Genomic DNA, 18,262 nt, shown 5'->3' on the forward strand with positions numbered 1-18,262 from the left:
ATGATGATATGATATGATATGAACTGTATAAGTATTCATGGACAATAGTCCCAAGCGCTAAATAAAAGCCTTTTTCATTTAAACCCTGGTTTTTCAAATCTGGTCTGGTTGAATTTTTCTGCACTATAAACGCTCCTGCATCTAAGTCCAGTGTCTAGAACCGTAGGGGGTGAGTGGGTCGAACCACTCACGGGGAACCAGTGTGCGCGGCCTGGTCAAGGGATCAGAGCAAGGCACGGGGACCTTAGGTCGGGCGAAAGCTCGGCGCAGAAACCCCTTACAGGTGTTAGTGAAGATACATTGTTGTTCTCGCCATCGAAGCAAGCCTGAAAAAGTTTGCCCAGGAGTGATGCATCACTTCACTGGAGCTACTCAAATTTCACTGTACCTTAACTGGTACATGTGACAATAAACTGACCTTGAACCTTGAAACCTTTTATCTCATGGGAAGAGATGACAATTTATATAAATGACTTGAATGATGAAGGCACAGAAGGTCTGGTTGCCAACATTCCTGATGACACATACATAGATAGGAAATTTAGTTGCGAAGATGACAAAAGGGGGCTGCAAAGGGATATAGACGAGTTAAATGAGTGGGCAAAAATCTGACAAATGGAATATAAGGTGTGAAATTAGCTTTTTTGTATGTAAAATAAAAATGAGGCATGTTATCCACATGACGAGAGGATTGCAGAGCTCGAGAGATAGCAAGATCTGAGTGTCCCACCAAAGGTTAGGAGGTTATGCTTTAGTTATACATGACATAGTAGAGATAACTGGTCTCTGTATAACAGAAGGATGTTAATGTACTGGAAGGAGTTCAGAGAAATGTTACTAGAACATAAAATAATTTAAATGGGCAGCTTGCCTGATTAGGAATGGTTGGACAAGCTGGGTTTGACCATGCAGGAAATTAGAAGCGTAAGAGGGGATTTAATTGAAACATGAGATCCTGAGAGGTCTTGACAGTGCAAATGGAGTGGATGTTTCCTTAAACATAAGGAGTCACTCATTTAAGACAAGAATGAAGTAATTTTAATTCTTGGAGAGAGTTTTAAATCTTTGAAACTCTCATTCTCAAGGGCTGTTGAAGCAAAGTCTGAATATTTTCATGGGAGTGCCATCTTAAGATGTGACTTTAACCAGCGATTGTGTTTGATGAAGCTTATAATTTGCTGGCATGGCAGAGACGTGGTGAGATAATATTTGCCTTCTGTAGCATTACACACAATATCGGTATTGGATACAGCTAAAGGTTGAGATTTGTACAAACAGAGAACCACATCAATTGTATGTAAAAGCAATTGTTAAGCCACAGTGAATTGGACTTTATCCCATCCTTCAGAAAATGTAGCCAAGGTGCTACATCCAGCTTTTAGTTTAAAATTTTAATCTGTAAATGTTTTACTAAGTACAATTTATTTGTAAATTCGCTTGTTAAAATCAAAGTATTTATTGGATAATACTTAATAGGTCAGTGAATAATAGTTTCAATCAAAAACTCAGTCACACTGTGATTTTGTTCATTTGAACACTGTGCCATTGTGTGATAACAGCGTGTTTATTTTCCATTGAAATTTGCCCACATGGTGAGTTTTCAATCTCATTGTGGACGTCTGTGGAAGGCAACAAGCAAATGTGAGATGTGAAAAGTAAATGTTTCTGCTGAAAATTGAGTGAAAATAGGAAAATAAGTCGTCCTGAGTTATGGTTACAAAATACTGGTGTAAACTGCATCAACAGCAGCCTGAGGAACTGCTGTCAGTTTCTCAATTGATAAATGGAGGTAAACTTAACAAAGTTGTAAAAGGGGGAAAGGAGTTAAAAACTAAACCTCTCATATCAGAGAACATAAGATAGCAGAGTAAAATGTAAAAAGTGAAAAGAATTAAGTTAAAGTGAACATTAAGTTATAAGTATGGGGGTTGTTTACTACGATACATATTATCAGAAACATTAAATACTGTAATATATTTAAAAGGCAAAATGCCAATTCTAGCTGTTACGTGGGTCTTCTGAAATTCATGAGTCATCCTATTGCTATGAAAATCCATTTGAAGAGATTGAGATACTGTGCAAAAACTGATCTATCATTTTAAATTTAGAAATTGTATGCCCATGAATATGAATAACTTTTTTTTCATATTTCATTATGAAGTCCCATGTCCATTTTATGCTTGTATCTTTTTCTATTACATAGGAAGAAAATTGGGCTTAAAACTCAATGTAATACATGAATTCAGTTCTGCATTTTAGTATAGAATTTGCTTTTTCATCAGTCCAGTTTTCTAAGAGACATAGAACATAGGTGCAAGAGGAAGCCATTTGGCTCTTCGAGCCAGCACCGGCATTCATTGTGATCATGGCTGATCATCCACAATCTGTGCCTGCCTCCTCCCCATATCCCTTGATTCCACTAGCCCCTTGAGCTGTATCTAACTCTCTTTTAAATTCATCCAGTGAATTGGCCACCACTGCCTTCTGTGGCAGAGAATTCCACAAATTCACAACTCTCTGGGTGAAAAAGTTTTTTCTCACCTCAGTCTGAGGTCCAATAGAAAATAGACACTAGGTGCAGGAGGAGGCCATTCGGCCCTTCAATCCAGCACCGCCATTTAATGTGATCATGGCTGATCATTCTCTATCAGTACCCCGTTCCTGCCTTCTCCCCATACCCCCTGACTCCGCTATCCTTAAGAGCTCTATCTAGCTCTCTCTTGAATACATTCAGAGAATTGGCCTCTACTGCCATCTGAGGCAGAGAATTCCACAGATTCACAACTCTCTGACTGAAAAAGTTTTTTCTCATCTCAGTTCTAAATGCCCTACCCCTTATTCTTGAACTGTGGACCCTTGTTCTGGACTCCCCCAACATTGGGAACATGTTTCCTGCCTCTAACGTGTCCAACCCCTTAATAATCTTATACGTTTCGATAAGATCTCCTCTCATCCTTCTAAATTCCAGTGTATACAAGCCTAGTCGCTCCAGTCTTTCAACATATGACAGTCCCGCCATTCTGGGAATTAACCTAGTAAACCTACGCTGCACGCCCTCAATAGCAAGAATATCCTTCCTCAAATTTGGAGACCAAAACTGCACACAGTACTCCAGGTGCGGTCTCACTAGGGCCCTGTACAACTGCAGAAGGACCTCTTTGCTCCTATACTCAACTCCTCTTGTTATGAAGGCCAACATTCCATTGGCTTTCTTCACCACCTGCTGTACCTGCATGCTTCCTTTATGCAGAATGCTCTGGAGCAGGTTTTCATCAAGGATCTCTCTGTACTTTGCTCCGTTTATCTTTCCCTCGATCCTGACTAGTCTCCCAGTTCCTGCTACTGAAAAACATCCCCACAGCATGATGCTGCCACCACCATGCTTCACCGTAGGTAAGGTATTAGCCAGGTGATGAGCGGTGCCTGGTTTCCTCCAGACTTGCGCTTGGCATTCAGGACAAAGAGTTCAATCTTGGTTTCATCAGACCAGAGAATCTTGTTTCTCATGGTCTGAGAGTCCTTTAGAGGCCTTTTGGCAAACTCCAAGCAGGCTGTCATGTGCCTTTTACTGAGAAGTGGCTTCTGTCTGGCCACTCTACCATAAAGGCCTGATTGGTGGAGTGCTACAGATATAGTTGTCCTTGTGGAAGGTTCTCCCATCTTCACAGAGGAATTCTGGAGCTCTGTCAGAGTGACCATTGGGTTCTGACCAAGGCACTTCTCCCCCGATTGCTCAGTTTGGCCGAGCAGCCAGCTCTATAAAGAGTCCTAGTAGTTCCATAGTTCTTCCATTTAAGAATGATGGAGGCCATTGTGCTCTTCGGGACCTGCAATGCTGCAGAAATAGTTTTATACCCTTCCCCAGATCTGTGTCTTGACACAATCCTGTCTCGGAGGTCTACGGACAATTCCTTTGTCATCATGGCTTGCTTTTTGCTCTGACATGCACTGTCAACTGTGGGACCTTATATAAACAGGTATGTGCCTTTCCAAATCATGTCCAATCAATTTAATTTACCACTGGTGGACTCCAATCAAGTTGTAGAAACATCTCAAGGATAATCAATGGAAACAGGATGAACCTAAGCTCAATTTTGAGTGTCATAGCAAAGAGTTTGAATCCTTGTGTAAATGTGATATTTCAGTTATTTCTTTTTACTTTGCAAACATTTCTAAATACCTGTTTTCGCTTCTTCATTCTGGGATATTGTGTAATTATTCAGTTATTAAGTGAACAAATATCTCCATGAAAGAGAGCAGAATTGTTGTAATTTTGTTGCCTTATTTCATCAAGAAAAAAATGGAAGGTATATTTTGGTTGATTAATAAATCTTTATCAGGGTCTATTACAAGTGCTGACCTCCCCGCCATCGAAGGAATCTACAGGAGGCATTGCTTCAAAAAACAAACCAATATCATCAGAGTCCCACACAACTCTAGCCACTCTTATTTCACTCCTACCATCGGGCCTGAAAACCATGAGCATAGGTTCAAGAATAGCTTCTTCCTAACAACCATCAGGCTCTTGAGCACTACACAACATTCATCTCAACAACTATGAACTTCTCTCCAGTGTCTTGGTTGGACTAAGGAGTTTTCTTTTGTACTGGTATTGTGGTAATTAATTTATTGAATTGTTCAAAAACTATTAAATAGGGCAGTACATTGCGCAGCTGGTAGAGTTCCTGCTCACAGCACCAGAGGCCTCGGTTCGATCCTGACCTTAGGTGCTGCCTGTGTGGAGTTTGCACATTCTCCCTGTGACCACGTGGGTTTCCTCCGCATGCTCCGGTTTCCTCCCACATCCCATGTGGGATAACATAGAACTAGTGTGAACGGGTTGGTTGGCGTAGATTTGGTGGACCAAAGCATCTGTTTCCATGCTGTATAGCTCTGTTAAATTGCTGCATATAAGAATTTCAGATCTCAATTTTTGCTACATATGACAATTGACCCTCTTGACTCTCCTGACAACCTTTTCTTTTCCAGTACCCTGCTAAAGACAATGGCACTGAGAAACATGAAGATCTTATTTGTTCAATAATTAAAGTAATACATGCATTGATGACAGTATATCTTAGGTATATAATGAATATTTAGCAGCAATTTAAGGACAATCACACTGAACAATATGAGGTTTAGGCAATGTCTTGTATATATTTAATTGAATTCTAAGTACTGTATATAAGAATTAAGGGTGTTTTTTTTGTAATGAGCACTGACCTTTGTAATGAGCTTTTTGTACTGACAGTTTATACCAGTAGTTAGTAACATTAAACCGATTGTAATGTTTTCAAGTATTTGTCATTCATTTCATACATAATTTATTGTGTCTACATATATTCTACCCTGAGAAAAATGCAAAAATAAATGTTACAATGCTTATAAAAACTAAGTTACCCTATGTTTAGCCATAAACCCTTTGCAAAATGCTAAAAGATATTCAAGCTTATTTTTCATCATTTGACATCTTTTGCAATTTAAATTTTTCCTTTTTCCTATTTTACCTCTTAAGCTTCCTCTCCTCAAAGGAAAGGAGTAAAGCTCCACTGATAGTAGCAATTTTGTACATCAAACATGTGGCTGTGTTTTTTTAAAATTATTCTGGATGTGAATGCAATTAAACATTGACAGCCAAGTCTAATCTTATCCACATCTAATGGTCTGATTTAATGATCTAATGTTCTGCTCATGAAATTCTGCAAACACAAATAGGAATCTCTGACAATGTTCTTCCCCGAACTGGAATATGGGAGCTAACTAGTCTATAAAACACCTTGTGGAATTACACCATCCATCTTTACACAAGCATTTCATGCAGTGCGCTCACTAAACCATAGAGATTCTCTATTTATGGAAACAATCCACTTAATCTGGAATAATGCATTTTGCCAATATTTAATTGTAATATGAAAGATGACATAATTTGGCTTATTTTTGAGCCAGAGAATTAGACAATATACAGAAAATGACACCTCAGATAGATAGGGTTGTTGAGATGGCTATTGGCATGATGGCCTTCATTAGTCAGGGTATTGAGTTGGAAATTGGGATGTTATGTTACAGTTATACAAGTTATGAGTGAGACCACACCTGTAATGTTGAGTTCAGCTTTGGTCACCCTGCTATAGAAAAGACGCCATTAAGCTGGAAAGAGTGCAGAGAAGATTCATAACAATGTCGCCAGGACGGGTGGACCTGGGCTATCGGGGGAGGTTGGGTAGGCTAGGACTTTATTCCGTGGAGAACAGGGAGCTGATCTTATAGAGGTACATAAAATCATGAGAGGAATAGATGGAGCAAAGTTACCAAAGTAGAGGAATAAAGAATTAGAGCACATGGGTTTTAGGTGAGAGGGAAAAGATTTAGTAGGATTTAGTTGGAACCTGAGGGGCATTTTTTTTCACACAGAGGGTGGTGGATACATAGAATGAGCTACCGGAGGAAGGAGTTGATGTGGGTTCAATAACAACAGTTAAAAAAGATTTGGACACATGCATGGATAACAAAGGTGGTGAGGGATATGAGCCAAATGCAGACAAATTGCACTAACTTAGATGGGGCATCCTTATCAGCTGAGTTGCTCCAACATTTTATGTCTATTTTGGTAACCCAGATCTACAGTTCATTGTTTCTATATCTTAATCGGTATGGACAAGTTGTGTGAAAGTGCCTATATTTGTGCTGTATGATTCTAATGATAAAATCATAAAGAGGCAATATCTGATTATTCCAATTAAAATATGACAAATTATATTTCTGGTGATGAAATCTTCAGATGACCCAAATCTTCTCAGAAGAGCAGTTATAGACAATAGGCAATAGACAATAGGTGCAGGAGAAGGCCATTCGGCCCTTCGAGCCAGCACCACTATTCAATGTGATCATGGCTGATCATTCTCAATTAGTACCCCGTTCCTGCCTTCTCCCCATACCCCCTGACTCCGCTATCCTGAAGAGCTCTATCTAGCTCTCTCTTGAATGCATTCAGAGAATTGGCGTCCACTGCCGTCTGATGCAGAGAATTCCACAGATTGACAACTCTCTGACTGAAAATGTTTTTACAGTCCTCTGACTGTAAAAGCTTTTTACCCCTTATTCTTAAACTGTGGCCCCTGGTTCTGGTCTCCCCCAACATTGGGAACATGTTTCCTGCCTCTAACGTGTCTAATCCCTTAATAATCTTATATGTTTTGATGAGATCCCCTCTCATCCTTCTAAGTTCCAGTGTATACAAGCCTAGTCGCTCCAGTCTTTCAACATATGACAGTCCCGCCATTCTGGGAATTAACCTAGTAAACCTACGCTGCACGCCCTCAATAGCAAGAATATCCTTCCTCAAATTTGGAGACCAAAACTGCACACAGTACTCCAGGTGCGGTCTCACTAGGGCCCTGTACAACTGCAGAAGGACCTCTTTGCTCCTATACTCAACTCCTCTTGTTATGAAGGCCAACATTCCATTGGCTTTCTTCACTGCCTGCTGTACCTGCATGCTTCCTTTCAGTGACTGATGCACTAGGGCACCCAGATCTCGTTGTACGTCCCCCCTTCCTAACTTGACACCATTCAGATAATAATCTGCTTTCCTATTCTTACCACTAAAGTGGATAACCTCACACCTATCCACATTAAACTGCATCTGCCATGCATCTGCCCACTCACACAACCTGTTCAAGTCACCCTGCAACCTCATAGCATCTTCCTCACAATTCACACTACCACCCAGCTTTGTATCATCTGCAAAATTGCTAATGGTACTTTTAATCCCTTCATCCAAGTCATTAATGTATATTGTAAATAACTGCGGTCCCAGCACCGAGCCTTGCAGTACCCCACTAGTCACTGCCTGCCATTCTGAAAGGGACCCATTTATCCCCACTCTTTGCTTTCTGTCTGCCAACCAATTTTCTATCCATGTCAGTACCCTACCCCCAGTACCATGTGCTCTAATTTTGCCCACTAATCTCCTATATGGGACCTTGTTGAAGGCTTTCTGAAAGTCGAGGTACACCACATCCACCGGCTCTCCCCTGTCAATTTTCCTAGTTACATCCTCAAAAAATTCCAGAAGATTAGTCAAGCATGATTTCCCCTTCGTAAATCCATGCTGACTCGGAACGATCCTGTTACTGCTATCCAAATGCTCCGCAATTTCATCTTTTATCATTGACTCCAGCATCTTCCCCACCACTGATGTCAGACTAACTGGTCTATAATTTCCCGTTTTCTCTCTCCCTCATTTCTTAAAAAGTGGAATAATATTAGCTACCCTCCAATCCACAGGAACTGATCCTGAATCTATAGAACATTGGAAATTGATCACCAATGCATCCACAATTTCTAGAGCCACCTCCTTAAGTACCCTGGGATGCAGACCGTCAGGCCCTGGGGATTTATCAGCCTTCAGTCCCATCAGTCTACCCAACACCATTTCCTGCCGAATGTGAATTTCCTTCAGTTCCTCCGTCACCCTAGGATCTCTGGCCACTAGAACATCTGGGAGATTGTTTGTATCTTCCTTAGTGAAGACAGATCCAAAGTACCGGTTCAACTCGTCTGCCATTTCCTTGTTCCTCATAATAATTTCACCTGCTTCTGTCTTCAAGGGACCCACATTTGCCTTGACTATTTTTTTCCTCTTCACATACCTAAAAAAGCTTTTACTATCCTCCTTTATATTATTGGCTAGCTTACCCACGTACCTCATCTTTTCTCCCCGTATTGCCTTTTTAGCTATCTTCTGTTGGTCTTTAAAAGATTCCCAATCCTCTGCCCTCCCACTCTTCTTTGCTATGATATACTTCTTCTCTTTTATTTTTATGCTGTCCTTGACTGCCCTTGTCAGCCACGGGTGCCTCTTACTCCCCTTAGAATCTTTCCTCCTCTTTGGGATAAATTGATCCTGCAACTTCTGCATTGTTCCCAGGAATACCTGCCATTGCTGTTCCACCGTCTTCCCTGCTAGGGCTTACTTCAAGTCAAATCTGGCCAGCTCCTGCCTCATGCCTCTGTAATCCCCTTTGCTATATGTAATACTGAGACCTCCGATTTTCCCTTCTCCCTCTCAATTTGTAGAGTAAAACTTATCATATTGTGATCACTGCATCCTAATGGCTCTTTTACCTCGAGTCCCCTTATCAGATCAGGTTCATTACACAACACTAAATCCAGAATTGCCTTCTTCCTGATAGGCTCCAGTACAAGCTGTTCTAAGAATCCATCTCGGAGGCACTCCACAAACTCTCTTTCCTGGGGTCCATTACCAACCTGATTTTCCCAGTCTACCTGCATGTTGAAATCTCCCATCACCACCGTAGCATTACATTTGCGACATGCCAATTTTAGCTCTTGATTCAACTTGCACCCTATGTCGAGGCTACTGTTTGGGGGCCTGTAGATAACTCCCATTAGGGTCTTTTTACCCTTACAATTCCTCATTTCTATCCATACTGATTCTACATCTCCTGATTCTATGTCACCCCTTGCAAGGGAGTGAATATCATTCCTTACCAACAGAGCGACCTCACCCCCTCTGCCCACCTGTCTGTCTTTTCTATACTTGTGTACTCCTGAATATCCAGTTCCCGGCCCTGGTCCTCTTGTAGCCATGTCTCTGTAATTCCCATAACATCATACTTGCCAATGTCTAACTGAGTCTCAAGCTCACCCACTTTATTTTTTATACTTCGCGCATTTAAATACAACACTTTAACTTCGGTATTCACCTCCCCTCTCACAATTGGCCCTGACCTTACTCTCTTATCCCATCTAGAACTTCCTTCCCATTTATTCGAGAGTCCTTTGCAATTTCTCCTGTATTCGCTTCTCCTTTAACTCCATCTTCATATTCCCAATTTGTCAACCCCTCCCCCCCACTACTTAGTTTAAATCCACACCCAGCACTAGCAAACCTGCCTGCCAGAATGTTGGTCCCCCTGCTGTTAAGGTGTAACCAGTCCCATTTGTACAGGTCACCCCTACCCCAGAAGAGATCCCAGTGGTCTAGAAATCTAAATGCCTGCTCCCTGCACCAGCCCCTCAGAGATGATCTTATCTGCTCGCTTCCTGGCCCTTGCAGTGCCCCAGTTCTAATGATAACTGGGACAACACCATTTGGTGTTAGTTTATTACTATGTTCATTATGCTGAAGCAACTCAACTTGAAAGTCCAATTTATTATCCATTAGAAGGAAAGAATTCTGGTTAAAAACATCAAAATGCTTAGAACGTACAATGGGACTGCTGAGAAATATGTCAAGTGATTGACAAAGGTCATCTACTTCAACTTTGATGATCACAGAGCAGAAATTTATCATTGATCATTAGCACTGAAAGTGTGAGAGAACATTGATACCAGCTGTACTGCCCTCCAGCACATTCCATTCCATTCACCTCAGTGGAACCAAATGTACAGAGGTGAGTACAACCAGCGACTATTACTGTATGAGGGGGGTGATAGTGTTTCTTATTTTCACCTGACATGTTTTTAGATGGTGGAAACATCTGAAATTGTTTGAAGGAATTTTTCGAGGGTCTTACTATTGCATTTTTATCGTGGATTAACTCTTCAGTTAAAAAGTAAATGAAAAGCGAGTGAACTGAATCAAACCCAATGAATTGAATCAAATAAATTTTATTAGCCAAGTATGTATACCTACATGGAATTTGCTTTGGTGCTTTGCTCGCAAGGATAACCACACGATATACAGTAGACAATTAAAAATAAAACATTATAAATTACACATGTGAAGAATAAAATAAAATACCAGAGCAAAAGGAGGCTACAGGCTTTTGGCTGTTGAGTAGAGCTACTGCTCATGGAAAAAAAGCTGTTTTTATGTCTGGCTGTGGTGGCTTTGACAGTCCGGAGTCGCCTTTCAGAGGGAAATACTTCAAAGAGTTTGTGGCCAGGGTGAGAGGGGTCAGAGATGATCTTATCTGCTCGATTCCTGGCCCTTGCAGTGTACAGTTCGTCGATGGGGGGAAGGTTGCAGCCAACAACCTTCTTGGCTGATCGAACGATGCAGTGCAGCCTCCGGATGTCATGCTTGGTGGCTGAGCCAAACCAGACCATGATGGAGAAGGTGAGGACAGACTTTATGATGGCAGTATAAAACTGGACCATCATTGCCTGTGGCAGATTGTGTTTTCTCAGCTGTTGCCGGAAGTACATCCTCTTTTGGGCCTTTTTGACTGTGGAACCGATGGTGGCTTCCCATTTAAGGTCTCTGGAGATGATGGTTCCAAGGAACTTAAATGACTCCACAGATGTAACTGTGGTGTTGTTGATGGTGAGTCGGGGGAGGGGGAGCTCTCCTAAAGTCTACAATCAATTCCACTGTCTCAAGGGCATTGAGCTCCAGGTTGTTGCGTTGGCACCAGGACGTCAGCTGTGTCACTTCCTGTCTGTAGGAGGATTCCTTCCCATCCTGGATCTGTCCAATCAGGGTTGTGTCGCTCGCAAACTTGAGAAGCTGGACAGAGGAGTCTATGGAGGTGCCGTCGTTGGTGTAGTGAGAGTAAAAGAAAGGGGAGAGTACGCAGCCTTGTGGTGCTCCTATGCTGAGGGTCTGCAGGTCCAAGATGTGCTTTCCCAGCCTCACATGTTGCTTCCTGTCTGTCAGCAAGTTGGTAATCCACTGATAGAGGGGTGCAGGCACAGTCAACTGGGAGAGTTTGGAGTGTAGTTGAATGCAGAGCTAAAATCCACAAACAAAATCCTTGCATAGGTCCCCCTGGCGGTCTCGGTGCAGGAGGATGACATGCAGGCCTAGGTTGGCTGCATCATCCACTGATCTATTGGCCTGGTATGCAAACTGCAGGGGATCCAGCAGGGGGTTTGTTATATTTTTCAGGTAGGCCAGCACAAGTCTTTCAAGGGTTTTCATGATTGCAGACGTCAGTATGACAGGCTTGTAGTCATTAAGACCAGTAATCCTAGGTTTTTTGGGTACAGGAACAATAGTGGAGACTTTGAAGCAGGCAGGAACAGTGCAAGTTTGCAGGGACTGATTGAAAATGTCTGTGAAGACTCATGCCAGTTGTTCGGCATAGAGCTTGAGGGTAAATGGGAAAACATTGTCCGGCCCTGGAGATTTACGGCTTTTCTGTCTCCTGAATAGCTTTTCCACCTCCTCAATATCTATTGGTAGTGATGGGGAGAAGTGGCCAGACTGATGTTGGGCAGCAAGGAGGTGGTGGGTAGTGGATGAGGGCCCAGTCTTTGTAGACTGGAGTCAGGCTGTGAGTAGGTGTGAAGTGGTGATGGGGAGGAGTGGGTGGGGGAGGGGGGAAGGGGACACCGGGGTTATGTTTCTGTCTCTCGAACCTGCAGTAGAACTCATTCAGGACGTTGGTCAGCTGACGATTGTCCAAGGAGCGGGGGGGGGGGGGGGGGGGGATCTCCTCTCTAGCTGGTGATTTCTTGCAAGCCCTTCCACACTGAAGATGAGTTATTAGCTAAGAACTTACTCCTCAACTCTTAGAATGTCTTTCCTTGGCAGCTCTGATTCCTCTTCTCAGCTTGTACTTGGCCTGCCTGTAGAGGTCTGCATCCCCGCTCCTGTAGGCTTCATCTTTAGACTGGCGGAGCTGTCTGAGTTCTGCTGTAAACCAAAGCTTGTTATTGTTGAACCTGATCCGGCCCCTAATGGGAATGCAACTGTTCTCACATGGACGAGTATGTCCAAATAATCCAGCGAGTGAGAGAAATCCGGAACGATGTTTGGAGGTACTGAATATCTGATATTAATGGGTTCCTCTCTCATGAACGTGATCTTTGTTAGATTTTCACAGACGACACAAACAGACAAACACAGACAAAACAGCAAGGAACAGTACACCGTGGCAGCCATCATCAGCGCCAGTCAGATCTCTGTAGATCTAACCCTTTTTTTCTATTAATGGACAAACAGGAAAAAAAAATCCATGTGAATGGTAAAATTATTTTCTAATCCTGATATACTGTGAATTACATATCGGGTTAATAAAGCCATAGAAACTATTTCTCCAGAATTTTCCTTCCATCACAATAACTTTAATACATATACACTGCAGACATCCAGATCATATCAATATTCCATTGATTGCTTTTGGATTTTGTCATTATTCCTCACCTTTAACATTTGGTCATTAAACTCAATTATTTTCAATCAAACATCAACCTATGTTAGTCACCCAATGAACTGTGCCTCAGATAAAAGCAACATACGTAGATTGAAATCATATTCTAATTTCTATTTCACAAATCTAACTTGAGTTCTTAAAATACCATAGTTTATTTGAAGTCAATTTCAATTCAGTGGATTGGATCTTGACAAAGCTTCATCATTATTGATTTTTCTTGAGATCCTATTCATATTTCAGTGAAGTATGGTGCAAAATGTTCTCAGAGTTGAAGGCTTAGAGATACCCTTGTTGTATAGGTCGGTGTTGTTTCTGCAGTAAAACAAAACAAATTGTACTTCATCATTAGGCAATAATAATACTGAAGTTTAGTTAAGGATGGATTTTACTTTTTCATGTTACACTTGTGGAATGGATAACTAGATAAATAGAGTCATAAAATCATACAGCATGGAAACAGGCCCATCGGCCCAACTTGCACACACTGGCCAACATGTCACAGCTACACTAGTCCCACCTGCCTTCTTTTGGCCCATATCCCTCTAAACCTGTCCTATCCATGTACCTGTCTAATTGTTTCTTAAACGTTGCGATAGTCCCTGCCTCAATTACCTCCTCTGGCAGCTCGTTCCATGCACCCACCACCCTTTATATGGAAAGAGTCACCCCTCAGATTCCCATTAAATCTTTTCTCCTTCACCTATGTCCTCTGATCCTCAATTCCCCTACTCTGGGTAAGAGACTCTGGGTCTACCCAATCTATTCATGATTTTATACACTATATCTGTCAAACTTCAGAATAATTTTTATAAAAGTGAATTAAAATATGCTATGACTGTGTTTTCTAGTTTCATAACAGAATCCAATTTTTAATGAATAAACAAACCCACTTGAGCACTCACCTCTTTCTTTCAAATCCTGAAAGTACACGTGCATCATTTCTTTTTCAAATTCTTCATGTTCTTCAACATCTGCAAAGATTTCACTGTCTGCCATATCTTTGATATTGTCAAGTGGATTTTCCCTCAGATCAATATATCTGGTAAAGGATAGATAAGGTGCATAATCCTTGGTTGAGCGTTTATCAATATTTGATTTACTTGTGATGTTATATAGAGAAAAATATCAAAACATATAATGTGTAGGAAGGAACTACAGATGCTGGTTTAAACCGAAGATAGACACAAAAAGCTGCAGTTACTCAGAGAGTCAGACAGCATCTCTGGAAAAAAGGAATAGTGACGTTTCGGGTCGAGACCCTACTTCAGACCTTACCTTTTCTGAAAAATTAGAAAAAAACCTTTTTAAAAATTGCCCTTTCATTTTCAGTATTTAGGGAAATGAAAATTACATTAATTCATTAAGTGACTGCTAATTCTCCCTCAACTAGTGACATGGGATTTCTAACTATTTTAAGGACAAGGACATGAGACCACAATTTAATATATCAGTTGAAAGACACAGTAATCAACATTGCTTCACCCTCTCCACAGTTGATTAGCTCTCTTCAGTATGGGCAATATATTTAAATTCTAAAGCCAGTCTTCAACTCACAGTTAGGTCAGTTCGATTCTAGAGGACTAGCTAAAGAGCTGAAAGACACAAAAAATGGCAAGAAAATGTGTCTAAATGGGTGGCTGTGGAGATAATGGATGCTCTGGTCAACATCTTCCAAAGTTCTATAGATTCTGAGATGGTTCTTCAGATTGAAGGATGGCAAATGTGACATTGTCAGTTAAGAAAGGCAGAAGGGAGAAAGCAGATGAGAGACCCATTACTCTTAGTATAAGAAAATAACTGCAGATGCTGGTACAAATCGAAGGTATTTATCCACAAAATGCTGGAGTAACTCAGCAGGTCAGGCAGCATCTCAGGAGAGAAGGAATGGGTGACGTTTCGGGTCGAGACCCTTCTTACCCATTACTCTTAATAATTAGGAAAATGTTGAAATCCAAAATAAAACAATGTGACATCAAAACATGATTAGGTAGAATCACCGGTATTATGAAAGGGAAATTATGATTTATCTACTTATTAGAGTCTTGAGTAGGAAAAAAATCAGTGGATGTGGTGCATTTGGATTTTCAGAAGGATTTTGATAAACACAGACAAATTGTTGAACAAAGTTAGAGCATGAATTGGGTGTTGTGAAATTATCATTGTTAACAGAAAGAAAAGAAGAAATAGGAATAAATGGGTTCTGCTTAAATAGGCAGGAAGCGAATAGTGGGGTACCAACCATTTTAAATCTGCAGCAACAATCTGGCTGTAGATATCTAGAAAGGAGCTCTGAATTTGCTCATGACCCAAAACTAAATGGGAATGTAAATAGTGATGGATACAAAATGGCTTCAAGGGGATATGAAAAAGTTAAGAGAGCAAAAACATGGCAGATGGAGTATAATGTGGAAAAATGTTATTCATTTCAACAGGAAAAGCAGAAATGCTTTATTTTCAAAAGGTTGAGATTCAGCAGGACCTGGGTGTGTGTGCATATGATGCTGAAAGCCAATATGCAGATGCAGCAGGTAATTAGGAAGGCAAATGATACAAAAGCCTTTATTAAGAGCACAACCATAAAAAATACCTTCCTATAATTGCACAAGGCTTCTGCGTGATCGCAAATACTGTAGAGTATTACTTATAATTTTGGTCTTCTTAAGTCAAAAAAGTTTTGGTTGACGTAGAGGGAGTGTAACAAAGATTTAACAGACTGGTTCCTGGGCGGGTGGGTCCATCAAAGGGCAAGAGATTGAGTCACATAGCACTTTATTCTTTCGAGTAGTGGTGCCCAACTTTTTGCATCCGCAGCCAAAAACTGATCAAGCTTTTGGACTTATTTTAAGAAAGCATGATAAATGAATTGATAATTCTGTCAAAACGATTAGAGTTTTCGCAACATTTTAGTTTGGCTTTGCAGCTTATTCTTACGGAATAAAAATATTAAGTAAAAATCAAATTAAATCATTGAAAACAAAATTAATGCAAGAAACAAAAGCGTCACGATGTTCCTACTGGTCTACCCACCTGTTCCCTGCGCGCTTAAACTTCCACAAGAACTACAAAGCTATGTGTCAACCATTTAAACAACTTTCACCGGAATATTCCTTAATTTAAAAAAAATGTTTTGGACCTTCTCCCGGCTCAGTTTCAATCCTTCGTGACTCAATTTTGGGCCATGGCCAAAGATTGGGAACCAGGGTTCTAGAGTTTTGAAGACTGAAAGGTGACCTAATTGAAACATTTGAATTCTTGGTGGGCTTGACACAAAAGATGTTACGAAAATGTTTCACCTGCCTGATGAGCTTAGAATTAGTCATCACTGTCTCAAAATAAGGAGTAGGCCATTTACGATTGAAATTAGGAGAAATTTCTTCACTCAAAATGTGGTTCATTGTTTGCTGCGCTAAACTGTTTGGTGCCATACACTATATTGTGGAACATTCCTCTCGGACCAACAACAAAGGCAAAGACAACTTAAATAAATCCTTTTAACCAAATGCCTTTTATGCCATGCGCTTGGCCAAACATAACACACATCCAGAAACAATGCAATAAATCTGATTATTTGAGATTGCTAAACATTGAGGTTAATTCGAAAAGAGCGGTTTGAAAATTTATGTTGTGCCAGAATTAACCACCAAATCACCATGGAAACAAATCCAATAAAATATCCTTAAGTGACACAGTATCATTCACATTGTTAACTTTAGCTTACTGTGCACACTCGTTTACGAGACCAATGTCAGGAATATCTGGAGAAGGGTCCCAACCCAAAATATCATCCATTTCCCTCCACTTTTCACTCCATTTCCCTGCCTGATCTGCTGAGTTCCTCCAGCAGTTTTTTTGTTGTTTTATGGTCAGAATTCCAGCATCTACAATCCCCTGTGTTACCAAAGTCAGGGACTTTAGTTTGCACATCACTTTCCTCAGGTAATTTTATCTAATTGCATTAGTCCTGATCTTTAACGGCTTTTAAAGACCTACATGACTGTTATTTTATTATTTTCTTCTAATCATCTCCCTTTCCTTGTTAGTGTTTAATCCCCTCTCAATATTCTTTGGTACACTTTGCTATACTCAGTAAATCGAAAGTATTGACATAAAGAAACTAGAACTATGAACAAAAAACAAAATGCTGAAGGAAATTTGCAGACTAGGCAGCATCTGTGGAGGGAAAAAGACAGACAATGGTCAGGACTGAAATGCCGCCTGATCATTCCCGCAACAGACGCTGCCTGAGCCGCTGAGTTCCTCCAGTTTTTTGTTTTTTCCTCAGGATTCCAGCATCTAGTTTCTTGTGTCTCCATTTAACATGTTTGTAGGAAGATCCCTTTAACTATTGTGCTTTCAGTATTTGTTGTTCATTTCGTAAGTGTTGCTCAATCATGCGTACTAGCAGTCATGAACTCCATCACCTTAATGAAACAACATTTTCCACATCATAATGTAGCAATCAACTGAATCCAACTGCATTCCTCCTGATTACTCATATGTCCTCCCAATGGCAGACTAACATGCAGAAGTGGACACAAGTCTATTGATTGAAATGCAACACTTCCTTTCTCAGTTTTGTTGAATTTTAAGGGAAAGTAGGAATTAAAGGCAGACGTTGCAGAGTAAAAAACAGAGGAAATGAATTAAAAATAACTACAAAAAGAAAGATTATATTGCAACACTTACTTTAGATTGGGGTCCGTCAGAAGAGAAGTTGGCAAGTTGTTTATGTCATCGCCACTGACAACCAACATCTTTAGATTAGCCATTCTGCACAAGACTTTAGATAGGTAGGTCATCTTGTTTTTCTGAAGGAAAAGTGACTGGAGCTCACTGAGTCTGTGCAGAATGGAAAAATAATGCACACTATCATCCCTATCTTCACCTCTATAGAATATTACACTGACAGCCTAATTTATCTCACTTTATCTATGATATATATTTTTTAAAACAATAGTTGTATTAAGTCAATGTATTTAATTTTTTTAAATATTATTGGCCTAAGTATACAATTCTGATGCAGTGGCATTCTATTGGATTATATGAATGGTTTAGAGTTGAGAGATACAGGATGGAAACATGAATCTTTGGTCACCAAGTCCATGCTGACCATGGACACTACTTCTACGTTACCG

At 40.6% G+C, this 18,262-nt stretch overlaps 1 protein-coding gene across 1 annotated transcript in view; it reads right to left on the bottom strand.

Moving 5' to 3' along the window:
- Nucleotides 1–13,363: 13,363 nt before the first annotated feature.
- LOC144592404 (leucine-rich repeat-containing protein 2-like) overlaps nt 13,364–18,262 on the bottom strand; it is a 32,811-nt gene continuing 27,912 nt past the window's right edge. The window contains exons 6-8 of the mRNA XM_078396977.1: nt 17,814–17,966; nt 14,030–14,166; nt 13,364–13,439 (exon numbers count right to left, since the gene is read on the bottom strand). Coding sequence (XP_078253103.1) covers nt 13,390–13,439; nt 14,030–14,166; nt 17,814–17,966 — 340 coding nt within the window. The 3' untranslated portion in view covers nt 13,364–13,389. The remainder of the gene's footprint in view (nt 13,440–14,029; nt 14,167–17,813; nt 17,967–18,262) is intronic.

Source organism: Rhinoraja longicauda, chromosome 3 (genome assembly GCF_053455715.1).
Source record: "Rhinoraja longicauda isolate Sanriku21f chromosome 3, sRhiLon1.1, whole genome shotgun sequence".
NCBI lineage: Eukaryota > Metazoa > Chordata > Chondrichthyes > Rajiformes > Arhynchobatidae > Rhinoraja > Rhinoraja longicauda.